The 19041-nt window shown below is 34.6% G+C and overlaps 2 protein-coding genes across 8 annotated transcripts in view; both read right to left on the minus strand.

The window, feature by feature from the left end:
• The window catches only part of LOC136029500 (enolase-phosphatase E1-like), a 539221-nt gene that overhangs the window by 27789 nt on the left and 492391 nt on the right, over positions 1–19041 (minus strand). The gene's annotated exons all lie outside the window — the stretch shown is intronic.
• LOC136029488 (KIF-binding protein-like) overlaps positions 12297–19041 on the minus strand; it is a 38958-nt gene continuing 32213 nt past the window's right edge. For 3 of the 4 annotated variants that reach the window (XM_065707919.1, XM_065707918.1, XM_065707920.1), the window contains exons 5-6: positions 15870–16136; positions 12303–12704 (exon numbers count right to left, since the gene is read on the minus strand). In XM_065707919.1, coding sequence (XP_065563991.1) covers positions 12431–12704; positions 15870–16136 — 541 coding nt within the window. In that variant the 3' untranslated portion in view covers positions 12303–12430. Of the gene's footprint in view, positions 12705–15869; positions 16137–19041 lie in introns of all 4 variants that reach the window. The other variant, XM_065707921.1, reaches the window with a different exon arrangement.

A 19041-nucleotide genomic window follows, 5' to 3' on the forward strand; every position in this document is an offset into this window, starting at 1 on the left:
AGCGGATCCATTCCGATTATGTCAATCATGTATCTGGGACTTGTGCTTATTTTTCCCATCAGGTTTCATCCCGATCCCTCCACTCTAAGTGTTTTCCAAGATTTTAGGTTCTCCCCCCTCCAACTCCCTAGAATGTCATCAGACCCGTTCGGGATTTAAAATAAGAGCTCTGAGACACAATATCATTCCAAACATCAAATTTCAATAAGATCCCATCACCCATTCATAAGTTAAAATACTTCATTTTTTCTATTTTTTCCGAATTAACCGGCTTGGTTAATACCAAGTGCCATAAAAACTAGTTTTTTTAACTGAAAGTAAGGAGCGACATTAAAACTTAAAACGAACAGAAATTACTCCGTATATGAAATGGGCTGTCCCCTCCTCAACGCCTCGCTCTTTACGCTAAAGTTTTTAATTGTTTTAAAAAGTACAATTGTGCCAAAGAGTCAAACTTTAGTGTAAAGAGCGAGGGATTGCGGAGGGGACAACCCATTTCATATACGGAGTAATTTCTGTTCGTTTTAAGTTTTAATGTCGCTCCTTACTTTCAGTTAAAAAAACTAGTTTTTTTATTTAATTTCTGAGCGTTTTTGAATTAATGTATGTTTGATTTTGGCTCTCCGCACATAAATTATCAAAGGAAATTTACATATTAATTCTTTTTTTTTGGCTAAATGGCTTTCTCTTAGTTTTGATCAGACGATTTTGAGAAACAAGGGGTGGGGAAGGAGGTTTAGTTGCCCTCCAATTTTTCGGTTACTTAAAAAGGCAACTATAACTTTCAATTTTTAACGAATGTTTTTATTAGTAAAAAATATACGTAACATAAGAATTAACTTACGTAACAAACTTTTATATTCTTATATTTTTATTATGTATACGAGGGGGTTTGTACCCTCGTTAATAGGTCGTTAATACCTCGCTCTTTACACTAAATCGTAAGTTTTGTCCCAATTCCTTAAGAATGACCCCTGAATCAGAAAGGCCGTAGAATAAATAATTGATATTACTAAAAATACTTTAGCATAAAGAGCGAGGTATTTATCTCCTCATAAATACCTCGCTCTTTATACTAAAGTATTTTTAGAACCCCTCACATGCGTAATAATCTCTGTTCGTTTTAATTTTCAGTGCTACTCCTTACTTTCAATTGAAAAAACGTTTTCATGTTTATTTTTTCATTGTTTTTTTATAGTAATGCTAGAAAATCCTGCGCCCTTTAAATTGAATTTTTCTTCCCCCATGACATATTCCTCCAATTAAAGATCCTCCCACATGGCCCCCTCCCCTCAACCCCACCCCCAAACCAAAAAAATCTCTCTGAAAATGTCTGTACACTTCCCAATAACTATTACTGTAGGTTAACACAGGTCAAAGTTTGTAAATTGCAGCCCCTCCCTTGGGGATTGTGGGGGTAAAGTAATTCCCAAAGACATAGTTATTATAGTTTTCGACTTTGCGGAACAAAATGGCTTTCTCAAAATTTTGATCCGTTGACTTTCAGAAAAAAATGCGCGTGGGAGGGGGCCTAGGTGCCCTCCAATTTTTTTGGTCACTTAAAAAGGGCACTAGAACTTTTCATTTCCGTTATAATGAGCCCTCTTGCGACATTCTAGGACCACTTGGTCGATACGATGACCCCTGGAAAAAAAAAACAAACAAATAAACACGCACCCGTGATTTGTCTTCTGGCAAAAAATATGAAATTCCACATTTTTATAGATAGGAGCTTGAAATTTTTGCTATAGGGTTCTCTGATACGCCGAATGCGATGGTTTGATTTTCGTTACGATTCTATGACTTTTAGGGGGTGTTTCGCCCTTTTTTCCAAAATGAGGCAAATTTTCTCAGGCTCGTAACTTTTAACGACAAAGACTAAATTTGATGAAACTTATATATTTAAAATCAGCATGAAAATTCGATTCTTTTGATGTATCTTTTAGGATCAAAATTCTGTTTTTTAGAGTTTCGTTTACTATTGAGCCGGGTCGCTCCTTACTACGGTTCGTTACCACGAACTGTTTGATTCGTTACCACGAATTGTTTGATAAGAACCTTTTTATGTCACTTGGTATTAACCAAGTGACATATAGCAATCGCAAATTCTGTCGGTCTGTCTGTCCCGGTTTTGCTACTTTAGGCACTTCCAGGTAAGCTAGGACGATGAAATTTGGCAGGCGTATCAGGGACCGGACCAGATTAAATTAGAAATAGTCTTTTTCCCGATTTGATCGTCTGGGAGGGAGTGGGGGGCCCGTTAATTTTGAAAAAATAGAAAAATTGAAGTATTTTTAACTTATGAACGGCTGATCAGATCTTAATGAAATTTGATATTTGGAAGGATATCGTGTCTCAGAGCTGTTATTTTGAATCCCGACCGGATCTGGTGACATTAGGGGGGGGGGGTTGGGAGAGGGAAACCTAAAATCTTGGAAAACACTTAGAGTGGAGGGATCGGGATGAAACTTGGTGGGAAAAATAAGCACAAGTCCTAGATACATGATTGACATAACTGGAACGGATCCGCTCTCTTTGGGGTAGTTGGGAGGGGGGTTAATTCTGAAAAATTAGAAGAAATTAGGTATTTTTAACTTACGAACGGGTGATCAGATCTCAATGAAATTTGATATTTAGAAGGATATCGTGTCTCAAAGCTCTTATTTTAAATCCCGACCGGATCTGGTGACATTGAGGGGAGTTTGGGGTGGGGAACCTAAAATCATGGAAAACGCTTAGATTGGAGGGATCGGGATGAAACTTGGTGGGAAAAACAAGCAGAAGTCTTAGATACGTGATTTACATAATTGGAACGGATCCGCTCTAATTGGGGTAGTTGGGGGGGGGGGTAATTCTGAAAAATTAGAAAAAATGAGGTATTTTTAACTTACGAACCGGTGATCAGATTTTAATGAAATTTGATATTTAGAAGGATATCGTGTCTCAGAGCTCTTATTATAAATCCCCATCGGATCTGGTGACTTGGGGGGGGGGGAGTTGGGAGGGGGAAACCTAAAACTTGGAAAACACTTAGAGTGGAGGGATCGGGATGAAACTTGGTGGGAAAAATAAGCACAAGTCCTAGATACATGATTGACATAACTGGAACGGATCCGCTCTCTTTGGGGTAGTTGGGAGGGGGGTTAATTCTGAAAAATTAGAAGAAATGAGGTATTTTTAACTTACGAACGGGTGATCAGATCTCAATGAAATTTGATATTTAGAAGGATATCGTGTCTCAAAGCTCTTCTTTTAAATCCCGACCGGATCTGGTGACATTGGGGGGAGTTTGGGGTGGGGAACCTAAAATCATGGAAAACGCTTAGATTGGAGGGATCGGGATGAAACTTGGTGGGGAAAACAAGCAGAAGTCTTAGATACGTGATTTACATAATTGGAACGGATCCGCTCTATTGGGGGGGGGGATATTCTGAAAAAATTTGAAAAAGGTTGTATTTTTAACTTACGAAGTAGTGATCGGATCTTCATGAAACTTCATATTTAGAAGGACCGCGTAACTCAGATATCTTATTTTAAATCTCAACTGGATCCAGCGTAATTGGGGGGGGGGGCAGTTGGGGGGACCGGAAATCTTAGAAAATACTTAATGCGGAGAGATCAGGATGAAACTGGATGGGAAGAATAAAAACCTGTCTAAGATACGTGACTGACATAGCCGGGCCGGATCTGCTCTCTTTGGTGGAGTTGGGGGGGGGGGGTAATTTTGAAAATTGAGGTATCTGTAACTTACGAAAGGGTGACCAGATCTTAATGAAATTTGATATTTAGAAGGATCTTGTGCTACTGACCAGATCCTGTGACATTGGGGGAGTTGGGGGGGGACCGGAATTCTTGGAAAACGGTAAAATTGGGGTATTTTTATCTTACGAATAGGTGATCAGATTTTAATTAAATTTGATATTTAGAAGGAATTCATGTCTCAGAGCTCTTATTTCAAATTCCGACCAGATCTTTGACATTGGGGGGAGTTGGAGGGGGAAATCTTGGAAAACACTTGGAGTGGAGGAATCGGGATGAAGCTTGGTGGATAGAATAAGCAAATGTCCTTGATACGTGATTGACGGAACCGTACTGGATTCGCTCTCTTTGGGGGAGTTGGGGGCATGGGTTCAGTGATTTGGCGAGTCAGGTGCTTCTGGACGTGCTAGGACGATGAAAATCGGTAGGCGTGTCAGGGACCTGCACAAATTGACTTGATAAAGTCGTTTTCCCAGATTCGACCATCTGGGGGGCTAAAAGGAGAGGAAAAATTAGAAAAAATTAGGTATTTATAACTTACGAGTAGGTGATCGGATCTTAATGAATTTTGATATTTAGAAGGACATCGTGACTCAGAGCTCTTATTTTAAATCCTGACCGGCATAAAGCCTCTTATTTTCCTTTTAAATCAATCTATTGATTCTTAGAATTTCTTGCCTCGTCACAAGTGCCATATGAGCTCTTAGCTCTTGTTTTACATCGTTACTGATACTAAAAAACCTTAGCTCGAAGAGCAAGGGATTGAGGAAGTGGCAGCCCCAATCATATATGGAGTAATTTCTGTTCGTTTTAAATTATAATGTTGCTCCTCACTTTCAATTCTAGTTTCTAGTATATATTTAATTGCAGAATTTCAATTTTTTCAATTTAAATCTTGGATTAAGGGTTATCAGTTTGCATATTTCAAATGACTTACCATTTCGCCCTGGGATGTGTATTGGTGCGCTGGATTTAGGATCATTTGTTCGAGAGGGCGAGGGTTCAAATTCTAGTGTACCCAATTATTTGGTTTGGGACAGGGGTCAGTGGTGTGACTCTGTAAGCTCAGACACAGTCGACCCAGCCCTAAATTGGTACCTGGAGGAATCTAGGCAAGGTAAACAGAAAGGGCGTCCGAAAGCACAGAATGGATGGCCCCTAACCCTCCATTACACTTCCTGGCTGAAAGGCTGAGAAATGGAGATCAGCGCCGCCGGTAGTGACTGTAAAGTCTAATACCGTATTCTTTACCTTACAGCATGTCGCGAAGTGGCAAAGTATTTGGAATTTAAAGAATTACAAAGTGTCTTTTTCATAATTTTTCTCCCTCTGTCAAACGACTTCGCAATATCAATATTTAAAAAAAGATTTTAACTGCTTGAATCAATGAAAGTATTGAAAGAGCCACAATAGTTTTAATTTGTTTTTAATTTTGCATGTAAAAAATTGGGGGCAATATATATATATATATATATATATATATATATATATATATATATATATATATATATATATATATATATATATATAAAGGTAAAGCATACGACATTAGACTTTACAGTCCCTACCGGCGGTGCTGACCTCCGTTTCTTGGCCCTTCAGCCAGGAAGTGCAATGGGGGGTTGGGGGCTAACCATCCTGTGCTTTCGCACAGCCTTCCTGTTTACCTTCCCCAGATTTCTCCAGGTACCCATTTAGAGCTGGGTCGACTCTGGCTAAGCTTACAGAGTCACGCCACTGACCCCTGTCCTAAACTAAATAATTGGGTACACGGGGATCCGAACCCGCGTCCTCTCAGACGAAGGATCCTGAATACAGTGCACCAATCCACTCGGCCAGGACCATATATATATATATATATATATATATATATATATATATATATATATATATATATATATATATATATATATATATATATATATATATATATATATATATATATATATATATATATATATATATATATATATATATATATATATATATAAGTAAAACAGTTCGAAATAGGGATTAAACCTTTTCATTGACAGTGAACAGATATAAATTTAACTAGATATTTCGAACACATATACAGTGTTCATCATCAGCAGTAAAACTAAAAGACATGAATTAAACCAAACAAAATTTAGACCTAATACTCTAATTACATATAGGTTATTGCTCTTATTTTTTTCCAATGTAACAGCGGAAGCAAATCTCTTTGACCTTTTCGGTTCCGGTTCATTAGAATTATCTGACATATTACGTGGACTGAGGTCATAGCTTTTAGGTGAGGTGATATTTACTTTATTTGACTTCAGCAAATTATCATAAATTGATCCAAATTCAATCCAAATTCAACTGTATCTCAGTTTATGTAATTATTCTTGAATAATTGTTTTTAATTTCGATTGTTTCCCTGAAAATTTGCTTTAAACCTTGCTCCCTAGAAATCAAAGAAACATTTTCAAACAAAATAAAATGATTAGGATAATTATAGATATGTTCCGAGAGGGCCGACGTGAAATCTTCAGGTTTGATATTTTGCTTTAAAGACGAAGAAATACAATTATGATGTAGCAATCTCATTTTTAAATTCTGGTTAGTACGTCCCATATAAGAGCCCCCACAAGTACATGGGATTTTATAAACCCCACTTTGTTGCTTTACGGAAGTTCGATCCTTTCCAGAATTTAAAAAACTAGCCAAAGTATTACTACCTCTTAAAGCTACCTTTAAGCCATTATTTTGTAAAATTATTTTAAGTTTTTCACTCAATCATGGAACATATGGTAGAGAACAAAAAATATATTTCTTTTCTGTTGTTTCCAGAATATCGTCAAAAAATTCTAGAAATGTTTTCCTTCTTTTCGAAAAAGTCTGGTCAATTAACCAACCCGGATAATGGTTACTTATTAAAATCTCTTTTAACAACAATAATTCCTCCTCAAGGAATTTTGGAGAGCAAATTCTAAAAATGCGGTCAGTTTCATCCCTATTTTGAACTGTTTTACTTTCGTCATGGAAAGGCAGTGTGGTCTTCGAAGTGGTCTTCGAAGCCCATTATATATATATATATATATATATATATATATATATATATATATATATATATATATATATATATATATATATATATATATATATATATATATATAAGTATATTTTTGAACTCTTCCAACGAAGCCCATATTTTGGTTAGTTTATTTCTCCCTGTTCAACTTTTGCGAAAAAGATGAAAAAAATAAAATAGGCCAGGCCAATGCACAAGCAGTAAATTCGGTAGGCGAATAACTTATTTAAGGCCAGAAACAGATTTAACTTTCTTAGTTTAAGTTAAACTGATTTGGTGAAACTACGGAAGTGCAACACATTTTATCATATCCGTCCATTTTCACATTTTATCATATCCGTTCCAGAAAATTCACTTGGATTTCGGGAAGAAAAGAGGAATAAGATTAAAATTTCCTGAAAAGTTGAACCAAATCCTCCACTTTTTTTTCAAAGTTGCTGCATGATTTTAGATTTTATTCGGCTTTTAATAACTAGACTTATAACAACAAGACTTCCTTTGCAGAATTTATAAATATTACTTATGAATTTTGGACCTTAACTTCTGGATCTTGGAATTGGTATCGAAATTGCATCGAAATTTTGAGCCGTCTGACGATTCCGTTGTATCTACTCCCTTTTTCCTGGATTCATTGTAATTAGTGTTGGGCAATATTAGATATCAACATATCGAACTAAATATCGATAAAGAATATCAAAACCTAAATATCGACATCGAAAACGATATTACTTCGGCTTTTTCTGGTATCTACGGGTGAACGTTCAGCAGAAATGATCCAACAGAGAAAATTGTTTCGCAAATGGCCGAGAGGAAGAACAATATTCAGTCCATTAACTCATCTATGCTGATACACAGCATGCACAGCTGTGTCCAGAAGTTGGCATAGCCTACTCACAAACTATGTTTAGTGAGGTCTCTCAAATGTTGCTGAGAACCTCCGAAAGGCTTGGCTTGATAAAATATCTTCTAAGCTTATAGGCTTTGCTCAAATCACATGTATCACGATAGCCACATACTTCAATCTGCTTTTCTAGAAATTGTATATTACCCTCACGATCATCTCAAAGTTAAGAGTAAAATAATAAGAGACATGGATTGGGCCTTACTGGCATCTGTACCAACAGATCCGAGTAATTCCTAATCAGGGTTCAAGTAATGGAAGTCTTTTTTTTATTCCAAAATTGGGGGAAAAAAGTGAAAAATACTGTTCAATTGCAAATTTTGTAATTCAATTTTGCCAAACCCTAAAGTTAATCTGAGCAATAAACTTACCAGAAATATCGAAATTGATATATTAATTATCGAATATCGAAAGTAAAAAATATCGATTTATTGTTTAATCAAAATATCACCCAACACTAATTGTAACTTTGGGTTTGTGGTCTAAATTTCACTGAATCTCAAAAATTTTGGGTTGCTACCCCTCCCCACCCGTTGCAATGGCCATGCTCAGTACAATGGATATAGAAAGCAGAATCAACTCGCATTTACATGAGTTTTGGCTTGAATTTTTCAAATCCTGTCTTAGTTAAGGCTTCCAAACTGGGTCTAATTTAAATGCCATAGGGTGTGGTCTAATTTAAATGCAATAAGGTGTTTTCAAGAAATAGCTGTCTGATGTTTTTTTTTTCTTCTTCCATCAATCAAACTGAGTCCGATCTTCTTCTGTGTTCTGCTGCACACAAAGAACAAAAGCCGCTTCATTATTTTCACACATGTTGGGTTGAAAGGTATGATACTGTGATTACTGGGTTTTTGAAAAGCAAGAAATTAAAAGTCTGAAAAAAGACACTTGATCCTACAGGTTTTTGACTGTTGTAGCTTGTGTCGCGATTTCCTTGAATTACGTATGTCATTATGGAGTGCGTGCCCTCGGAGTTCTAAAAGGCTTTAACAGACTTGTCTATTTATTCGGTTTTGAACGATATGTCACTCGGGATATTTTAAATAGATTTTGAAATTCCCCTCTAAAAAGAAAAATCTCCGTCAGCCGGCGACGCGCCTCCGGAGAAATGTCGGTGGCGTAGTGAACTAACTTTTCCCTTAAAAACAGCTCTTGGCTGCCGTAAAGAAAATCGGGGCGGTGTCGGGGTCTGCTGCAGATTTATTATCCTAAAGACAAAAAAAAACATGAAAAAGACTGTAAAATTCGCAGTCTAAAAAGATCTATCTTTTTGTTCTAGCATGTTTGCTTCTGCAGAGCTGCTATTGTTAACCTTTACCAATGAATCCTCTGTGAGAAGTTGTGTGCATCATGTACCCTTTTAGTAGAGTGTCTGTGTATTCTGCATATTATGTACACAAGACTTCATGGTATAAAAATGACAGTATTTCAGAAAAAATTATAACCTACTGAAAGCCAAAGGCTGGGAAAATGTGGGTAACCACTTTTCAGGCTTAAGTAGTAATTATTTAGTTTTAAAAAAGTAAACTATTGTCAAATTTAGGTCTCCTCTAAACCAGTTATCTAACTTTGTGCCCTGTTCCAATCTGTACAATTTAGTCTTTAACAAAAAAAAGAGAAAAGGCTTGACTCAAGAGGTTTCATAGATCAGACTGGTCTGTATTTCTTATACGAGTGTTCAGTTTCAGCTAATTTTATTTTCTGTAATGTCATCATCTGATCCTTAAAATTAAGTTGAAATTGTTTCAATTCCATGGCTTGTATAATTTTTTTTTTTTTTTTTTTTTTTTTTTTAGCATTTTTTCGAATTTTAGGGCTTTAGAGTTAAAAAAAAAAAATTTGTTCAGGCCTTTCTTCTAAACTTATGTTGTGAATTTGTACAATTTCTTGTGTTGTCCATATTATTCTCTTTTTCTTTTTCTTTTTTTTTTGCACTCCATCACATTCCACTGATAAAAACTTTGATAAATAGTCAAGCAGTTTCTTTGTTTTATATTAATTTGATTGATCATTGTAATAGAACATAAAAATCAATTAAAGCAGGTTTAAACTTTAAAACAAGGTTAAAAATTAATCAATAATCTTTAAAAAAGTTTGAAAGCCTCCTGCAGGTATTTCTTAAATGAAAAAATTTGAAAATTCACTTCAATTCTTTTTTTTTTATTTGGTGCTCAAAATCCATCAATAATTTTCTTCGACAATGCTTCAAACTGTTAGAGAGTGTCACCAACAATTGTTAGTGATATTTTACTGCTAGTTCACAAAAACGCGCACAGTGGTTAGAAGAAGGGAGAACCTGTCTTTTATTTTATTGCAGCTAAGTCAAAACTTTTTAGCAAACTATAAAGGCCTTATTTATTTAGGCTTTGCACTGGTGTCATGAAAACTGTCAAAACCTTATTTTTTGCATCTGCAAAGCAAAGTGTTGGACTTACTGAATCTGTTATTTCTTTAGAAAAGGATAATTATTTGGGAAGAGAGCTTTTGGACCTAATTATTCAGCAATTTCGTGAGCTTGAAGAACTGAGGCCTAGTTTAACCCTTGCTGTGAATGAAGAATATATCTCCTTAGATGATACACTGCATGCTGAAACTATATTTGAGGTGGCCGTAATTCCTCCATTAAGTGGTGGCTGACAGCATAACATTTTTTAGATATCAGAAAAATTTCCATTAGTTAGTGCCATCTGGTGTTACTGCTGCATGTGATGATAGTGCTAATCTTGGATAAGTGGTATTTAATTTTAGCACTGGTGAGAAAGAGTTGGAAAGAGTTTGAATACTTCTCATAAGTGGTTGTTGATAGTATTGAAAAGAAAATATGAACTCAATTTTATTAACACATGAGAAGCTAGATATTGCTAAAATTGAGAGAAGTGTCACTGATTCTGGGACAGGGGCCACTTCCATTTTTATTGGAACAACAAGGGATCATTTTCATAACAGGAAAGTGAAGAAGCTTAGCTATGAAGCTTATGAGAGTATGGCAGTGAAAGAAATAGAAAAATTGTGCTCAGACACGCGTAAGACGTGGAACATAATAAATATCGCTGTACATCATCGTCTTGGTGATGTGCCTGTTAAAGAGGTCAGTGTTGTCATTGCTGCTTCTTCTGCCCATAGAAAAGAATCTTTAGCAGCAATAAATTATTTAATTGATAATCTTAAGGCAAAAGTGCCCATATGGAAAAAGGAGATTTATGAGGATGGATATAGCGAATGGAAAGCTAATTGTGATTGCAATTGGGTGCCAAAAAATCATAAATGACTGTGTTATGTTTTTTAAATCTACATTGCATACATACAATATTGTTGATTTATATTTTTTAAATATTTTTTTTCTGTCTCGCTAGAGTATCAAATTTTTATTTGATAGTTTTGTGCCATTTTGTTGAGCATATTTCTATTCTTAGATCTTCTAAGAATATTCGCTTTTTGACTTTCCAGCATAACATTTCTGTTTAAACCTCTTTTGACTGTTTACACTATCTAAGAATATGGTTAATGAGGGGTTTGGGAAAGTTAATGACCCTCCTTCAAACAATTTGTAAAATACACTCCTAAAATTATAATTTTTATATTTCGAATCCAACTCACTCTCCCCCCCCCCCTGCGAACAATTCATTGATATCCTCCCAGTTCCCTCTAAGAATTAGAAATATGCTATGACTATATATAATTCTGTGTACTCCCATTATGTTTCTGTCAGATGTGGAAAATACACTTTGTCGTCGTATCTAAACTACAGAGTCGACACCCCCAGAACCCATGGGCTAGTATTTTAAGCTATGGCCTTAGTTTAGTATAATTCAGTACAACAATACTTTTGAAATACATAGATCGTGTTAAGTTAAACTTGTTGGTATTCAATGTAGGCTATATTAAACCAGCTTAGTTTGCTGAGGGTAAAACATAAAGATGTAAGCTCAAGTCCATTAAAAGCAGGGGTACCAATTCATGAAAATGTAGAGGAGAACAGGGATATAATCTTTTCAGTTTTTTAAAATGAAGGTATAGAAAATATCATTTTTTCTAATCTAGGGTGGAGGATTTTTTTTTTTTTTCAACAAAAATGCAAAGAAATAAAATTCCCAAAATCCATACTTAATAATGGATGCATTATGCACCCTTGACTAAAAGTGTACTGATTTAAAAAAAAATCACTCAAAGCATAAGAGGGGAAACTAAAACTTGATAGCACAGGTAGAATCAGCCAAATAAGAAGTTTTATTGTCTTGGATAGAGAAAAGTGTTTAGATTGTTTTACTCAGAAACTTTTAAATGATAATGAGGTGAGAAAGTGCTGCAACTAGAAGAATAATTATAAAAAAGCATCACATGCAATTCCTTGGCAACATGTAAATTTGACTTCAGGTGACAATCTGCTCGTGGATTACCGGAACAAAATTAGCAAACATATAAGTCGGAGTGCGACCGTGGGGTGGTTCCGGAAGGCATGGAGGTCGTGGACTGCCTAAAAATCGTCAACCAAACCTCGTAAAAAGAAAAAATGAGTCCAGTCCCCACAGGCGCCGAGAAAGAAAGTAGAAGTAAGTAAGCATATTTACCCAGTAACCTAAACCTCAAAAATTATAAAGATTCCTTTTTTAACAATGCATGTAATGACAATATAAGCAACAGGAAGTGGCTGTCTATGACTGATCGATTGGTAATGGCCTAAGGACGAGAATTGCACCCAGCTCACTAATTTGTCAAGGATTCACAATTCTTTGGATTTTGAGACTAAGCAGCTGAACCATTTCAGTACAAACGGGAAGCTCCTCTGAGAGGAGATCCTTAGCAAGCTTGGAATTAGCACAATATTGTATCACATATTCGAAGTGTTCAATTGCTGATCGAAAACTCTGAATTATCTTTTTGGTGTCAGTTGAATAGAACTTGCTAGTAAACCGTCCAATATAAAACCGAGCCAATAAAACTGGTCTAATATTGTCCTCTCCCAAGCTCTCCGGAATTTTGCCATTTCTATAAAGAAAAAACATTAATTAAAAAAATATCTAAACTATTAAATTATATAAATGATTGCGTAGGTATATGATGATCTTGTTATTTCCATTGCTAAAATATTCATATATTAAATTCAATACTTTATTCCAATCAAAAAACTATATACAATAACAAGGAAAAAAGTAACATGACACGAAAATAGCTTTTTCAGTTTCGAAAGGCATATAAAGAACACTGAAAAAAACAAAGTTTTTTGTACAAATGATAATAAAAGGAAGAATACATTTCTTGGAAGAGAAGCAAAGAGCTACTAAACCAAAGATGAGCAAAAATAAAGTAATTTTTGTAAGTTTGAAACTACCATAAATCACCATCAATAAATCAATGGAATCCAAAAAGAGCAGAAACTACAATAAATAACGGAGTCGAACTCGAAAGGAGCAGAAACTAGGATACACTCCTCTTGCCTTCTAAAGATAAGAACGTAAATTTCATTTTATTGAAAATAATCCTAATTTCGAGGTGCGTCCTATTTCTCATGAAATCTTAAAAAAAAAAGAACAAAAAACACCGGTGATTGTCCGAAATTTCTTTTTCTCTACTTGGATTCAATTAGCTTTGCGAGTCAGCTATTTCAGTCATATGCAAGCTATGATATGATAAGGTTGGGTGAAGTCTGGTTATAAACATCAGAAATGGGTTAAAAACCTAAACTAACCTAACCAAGTCTGACCTGTCATCATCAAACATTGCGCTAAAGTGAAAAAGTTGACTGGCAACGCTGACTAAGTCCAAGGAAAAAAACGTATTTCGGATATTCATAAGTGAATGTAGATATTCACCAATTTTAGGACATTCACGATAACACATATAACCATAAATCTTGAAACTTTCTTAAATCGCCATCAGTAAATCAATGAAACCCAAAAAGAGCAGAAATTATAATAAATAAATCACAATAATTTATTGACGGCGGTTTACGGTGTCTTCACGTTTTAAAAACTGCTTGGCTTTGCTTCTCCTCATCTTTGGTTTCATCTAGCTCTTCACTTCTACTTGAATTTGTTTTTCTTGATAGTTTTTAAACTTAATATCTATTCGTTTTTAATCAATATAGTCTTTTCTTTGGCAAGTAAATGAGTATTTAAATCATTTCGTGTTTTCCCTATAGAATCTAGATTTTGGCTTACTATTTATATGTTGGCTAACTATTTTTAATAATACACACCCCTTTAAAAATCTGGACACACATAGAATCCTATGACTTAAGTTTTACATCTTTTCAATTTTCCCTTAAATATAAAACTTAATACCCTATTCTGTTCCTAAAACATCGTATCTATGCTATTTTGACAACCTCCATGCACATACACTCTTTTGGTTTAGTTTAATAGTAAGAGCAGCAGGAACAATATTAGTAGCCCTGAAAGTTTCCACTTAACACTCAGTTGTTCTTGAAATATTGCTAAGACGTCTTGTTGACAACCAGCATGCACATAGGGCCTTTTGATATAGCTTAAAGCAACATAAAATTTTCGTAGAAATTTCTGCTTTATATCAGATTCTAGTCCTAAGATACCTAAACAACCTGGATATCCAGATAGCCTGGATATCTTGACTACCTGGTTTATTTTTACAACTGGATACAATTAGACTTTTTTTATTTGGTTCAATATAAATATTAGCTATAAAAGTAGAAGCAAAACAAGGTAGTAACACTGGTAGTCCTGGGAGTTTCAACTTAATACCCTAAGGTGTTGCTGGGATATTGCTAATGCAACTCTTTGATAAGCCACATGTACATAGTGTGTTAGATTTAGTTCTACACTGGCCTCGCCATTCCCTGAGTTTTACTAATACACAAAAAAATTCTTTGTAAAAAAAATATTAAAAACTATTGAGCCGGGTCGCGTTACCAAAAACTGTTTGATCGATGTTTCTTTATTTACCTACGCTGATGATACTTTGAATCGAAGTCGCGCCTTTTTGGGAAGTAAGAGAACTTTTCAAAACTCTAGCATCAATATCAGCAAATCGGTCTGAATTTTAATGTCGATAAAACTGTAGCAATCGCTTTCAATCTTACGGGTAACTCTGAAATTCAGTTTGAACTTGAGCATCTATTCTGCTTTCTGATAGCTTTATTTATCTTGGTATGCCCATTGGAAGAAGTATTAAAGAAACCATTAAGCTTGTAATTGAAAACCTTGCTAAAAAGATTCGAATTGCATATGCTTCGATTGCATCTAATATCACAAATTTTAGTCGGTTTCACCTTTCCAAACTTTACAACAGTCTAACTGTGCCCCATCTTCTTGCTATGTCCCCCACTTGGAATATTTTTTCTGCTTCAAAAAAAAATTATTAACTAAATCTATTTTAAATTCGCCAAGTATCTGCTGCATCTCCCCCCCCCCCCCCCCCTGGACCATTAATTCTTCTCTGGTACAAAAATTTAAATTGATTCTACCTGCAAACATTATTGATAAAAGAGTGGAAGATTTCACTCTTTTCGCTCTCTTCGTATAGTATGTAGTTATGTTTGTGTTTGTTGATTGTAATCTCTCTTTTCGTTGATTGTTTATTTTCTCTTTTTATTTATTTTTTTCTTACTCTGTCACTAGGGCTACCAACTCTCTTTTGTTTTGTTGACAGGGTAGGATCAAAATTGAATTGAATAATTAAAAGCATTTTGCAATGTCTCCTGTGCAAAAGCACGAATGTACAAAAATGCCAAAAAGGTATGTTAGGTATGTTTGTGTATAATTTTCTCTAGTTGTTTAAAATCTGGAAACTAGCCCATCCCCAAATATTATACAATCAGTAAAAAAAATAGTTTAAAAGTACAAAAGAATCGCCTTCTTTCAGAAAACTTGAGGTTGAGTCCAAGTAAGTCGAGTCTTTAATTGAAATCAAAATTTAAATTAAGGTTGTTTTGAGTTTTTCAATTCTGCTCGATTACGAATATGAAATATTGAATTCATGATCATTTTACTTGGTTCCCTATACATGGCTAATTTCGAGCAGCGAGCAATAAAAGCATTTTGGAAATGCCCAAAAAGCGATTAGTTTATTTCCAATACTAAATGTTTTATATTTCAGAGAATGCTGTCTCAGATTCCAAGCTCCTCCTCAACCTATTCCCCGAATTTCGCCCCTTGCAAAATTACACAACATACTTACTTATCTCTATATAGATCCAAAAATTCTGTGAAAACTTTAATTGCCTTTTCTGCTACTTGATTAGCTTTAACAACAGCTGGAAGTGTAGCATGGTCGTGTAGTTTCTTCAATGCTTCAACTTTTTCCAGTTTAAGAGCAAACAAATCCGAATAAGTTTCCCCCAGTTCAAAATAGATTTGCTGAGCAACGTTCAAATAAAGTGTCTTATTCATTACTTTTAATATGTCTTCGAGCATATCAATCCTTCTTCTGTGCATCTTAGACTCTCTATAAAATAAACAAAAGTGAATAATATAATTCAAAAATGCATAACAAACAGAGAAAGAGTTAATAGTTCAAGGGGAAAATTTAATCCATATAGAAGAGCTTCTCAGAATATTTAGTTTCTACAAAACCTAGCTTTCCGATTTCTCGTGAATTTGTAACGAAAATCAAACTGTAGCTTCCTTGATAATCACGGAGAAAAACAGTAGAAGCTGAGAAATTACAGCTAGCTCATTTTTACATTTTGATTTTCTTAACAATCTTGCTTCGCCCAACTTACAAAACTAGTTATCCATTGAGAAATCACATCGTCATACAGGGACAGTTAAATTAGTTAAATATAGAGGTAAACTTTTGTTTATATAAATCAGATAATAAAACCAATAAACAGTTCAAATTCATTGATTGTGCACATTTAAAATACATCGTATTTTTTCACAAGAGTTAATGCAGCAAAATAACTACACCTTGTCGTTCGGTTGTCTTTAATAATTTAGATTGGACGAGGTCACATCAATTTCATCCATATTGAGCCAACATCGTTTGGCTTTTTTCATCAGATTTTCAAAATTACCCCAATTTAGTTTTGTGCAGTTTATGACCTAAGGCACACAGTTGTCCATGAACTGAGGAATGGATCTAATTTATCTAATATTCCCTTCAAACCCTCTGTGAAAATTCTGTCCTTGAGGTATACCTAAAGAAAAACAATTCTTGATGAAAAAGTTCTTAGAAATTTGTTGTCCGCCAAGAATCAGCTTTGAGACTGATCAAACAGCTTCCAAATATCCCTTTCAGGGGACTTCAGAACCGCCGTGAGCCATGAGAGCTTGCTCCATTTAGCTAAAACCAAACTCTATTATGAGCAAGAACTAACAATGCTGTCGCGCAAGTGTCACGACGGACTCTATAGTTCATGGACAACCAACAAATTCATTGATTATACTCAATCGAATCAACCCATTCATTGATTCTGCACGTTTAAAATACATCGTATTTTTTCACGAGAGCTATTGCAGCAAAATCACTACACCCTTTCGTTTCGGTTGTCTTGGATAATTTAGATTGGACGATGTCACATCAATTCCGTCCAGATCCAGTCAACATCGGCTGCTACAAACTTGTCATAGCGTTTAGAGGCCTAAGACGAATATTCAGGCAAACACTTCAGGACATTTATAAATTAAATGAAGTTGTTTTTTTCTATTTTTATTACTGATTTAGATTACTACTTTCTTGTAAAAACTAGTTGATTTGAGGGACATTCATAAAAACCATACATTTGCTTTTTGTTAAAAGTTTAAGAGAAATGCAAAAACTGTAGCTATTTGAGTCCCACTGTATCCTTCTATTTATTGTTCTTCCTGAATTAAGAATCTATTGAAAATTCTCCTTTCCTCTTTTATTGTGGTAACCACAATAAAATGATCATTCGACAAAACCACTTTCAACTAAGAATTTAATCTGTCCTCGCCTCATAAAGTGGAATGGACCACAGAAGGGACTGGGTTTTGCCAAACGGCACACAATATTTTCGCCCGTGACATAAATGTTGCTAAGCTCACACATGTGGAAGGCTCACAGAAGGTATTTTAGGTCTTTTCATGTACTATTTATTGCTCTATTTTTGTAAATATATAGCCTATATAGTAAAATTCATGAAAAACTGAACTTCATGAAACAAAAAAAAATGGGGCACAAATAAATTGTTTTGCCTGTTGTCTCTTTTTTTTCAAAATAAACATTCGCTGCTTAAAAGACATTAATCAAAAAAATTGTTAAAAGCGATGATACGGTAAATAGGTACTATGGCTAATGAAAAAAAAAACGTGCGTTTTTCGATTCCCTAATTTTAATAAACTAGTAATAGTTCTAAACAGAAGTACAATATACAGGAATAGGTGTGACAGACGAATGCTGGGCTCTTTGGTGATGTGTTGCTATAATTCATCAATCAGTTTTCTGGACCAACATGACCGATATAGCCATTTGAAGCCATGTGGAAAACGTGAATTAAGGTCTACATGTTCAGATCAGTTCAATAGTAATGAATCAAATGTTTAAACAGGTAAAAGTTTTGGTGTCACACGTGACCACAATGACGCAAACATATAATCTTTTGGCAAGAGTGAAGTCCTCAGGTTAAGACAAAAAGCTCTGCAAAATTTTCCTATCAAGCAGCATTAATACAGTGGCTTCTGAAACTTTGAAAAGCAAAGATATAACTTGTAAGCCGACAAGAGAGCAGTTTTAAGAAAAATAAGAGTATATTAATGAAAGTCTAAGCTGGACATGGAAATCACTGGATTTCCACAAAGAAACTCCACAGAGTGCTGTGTTCCAAATTTAAAATCCAGGCTTGTCCTAAATTCCTGAAACCCCAATGAAAGATGCCAGCTGTTTTAAACTAAATAGGCCTTGGAAAATACATCATTAGAATCTGATTATTATATTTGGTATTCTAGAACCCGATAGACCTTTTTAGATCTTTTTTTCTCATCTTTTAAAATTATTTAATTTTCTCCTGTTATGGCCGTATTTTACTTTGGTTAGCTTTATTTAGCTTCTATTATAATTTATACAGTATTATAAATATTATATTATTTATCATAACGCGAAATAACGTTATTTATTTTATTATTTAGACTAATTATTGATTATAACATATTATTTATTATATACTATACTACATATTATAACAGCTTTATTTCTACGATACTGATTGTGTTGTTAAACAATACCAGCCAACGATTTCAGATCTTTCGTTTTAGCTATTAGTGTAAAATGTATTGTTATTGATTATTATTCAACAAATAATTTATAATTCGTGTTATTATTGTAAAAATGGGTGAAATACTCTTCTCGTCCAACACAAAATACCCGTCCGTCCAAAACTCAACCATTAGAT

This window comes from Artemia franciscana, chromosome 7 (genome assembly GCF_032884065.1).
Source record: "Artemia franciscana chromosome 7, ASM3288406v1, whole genome shotgun sequence".
Taxonomy (NCBI): domain Eukaryota; kingdom Metazoa; phylum Arthropoda; class Branchiopoda; order Anostraca; family Artemiidae; genus Artemia; species Artemia franciscana.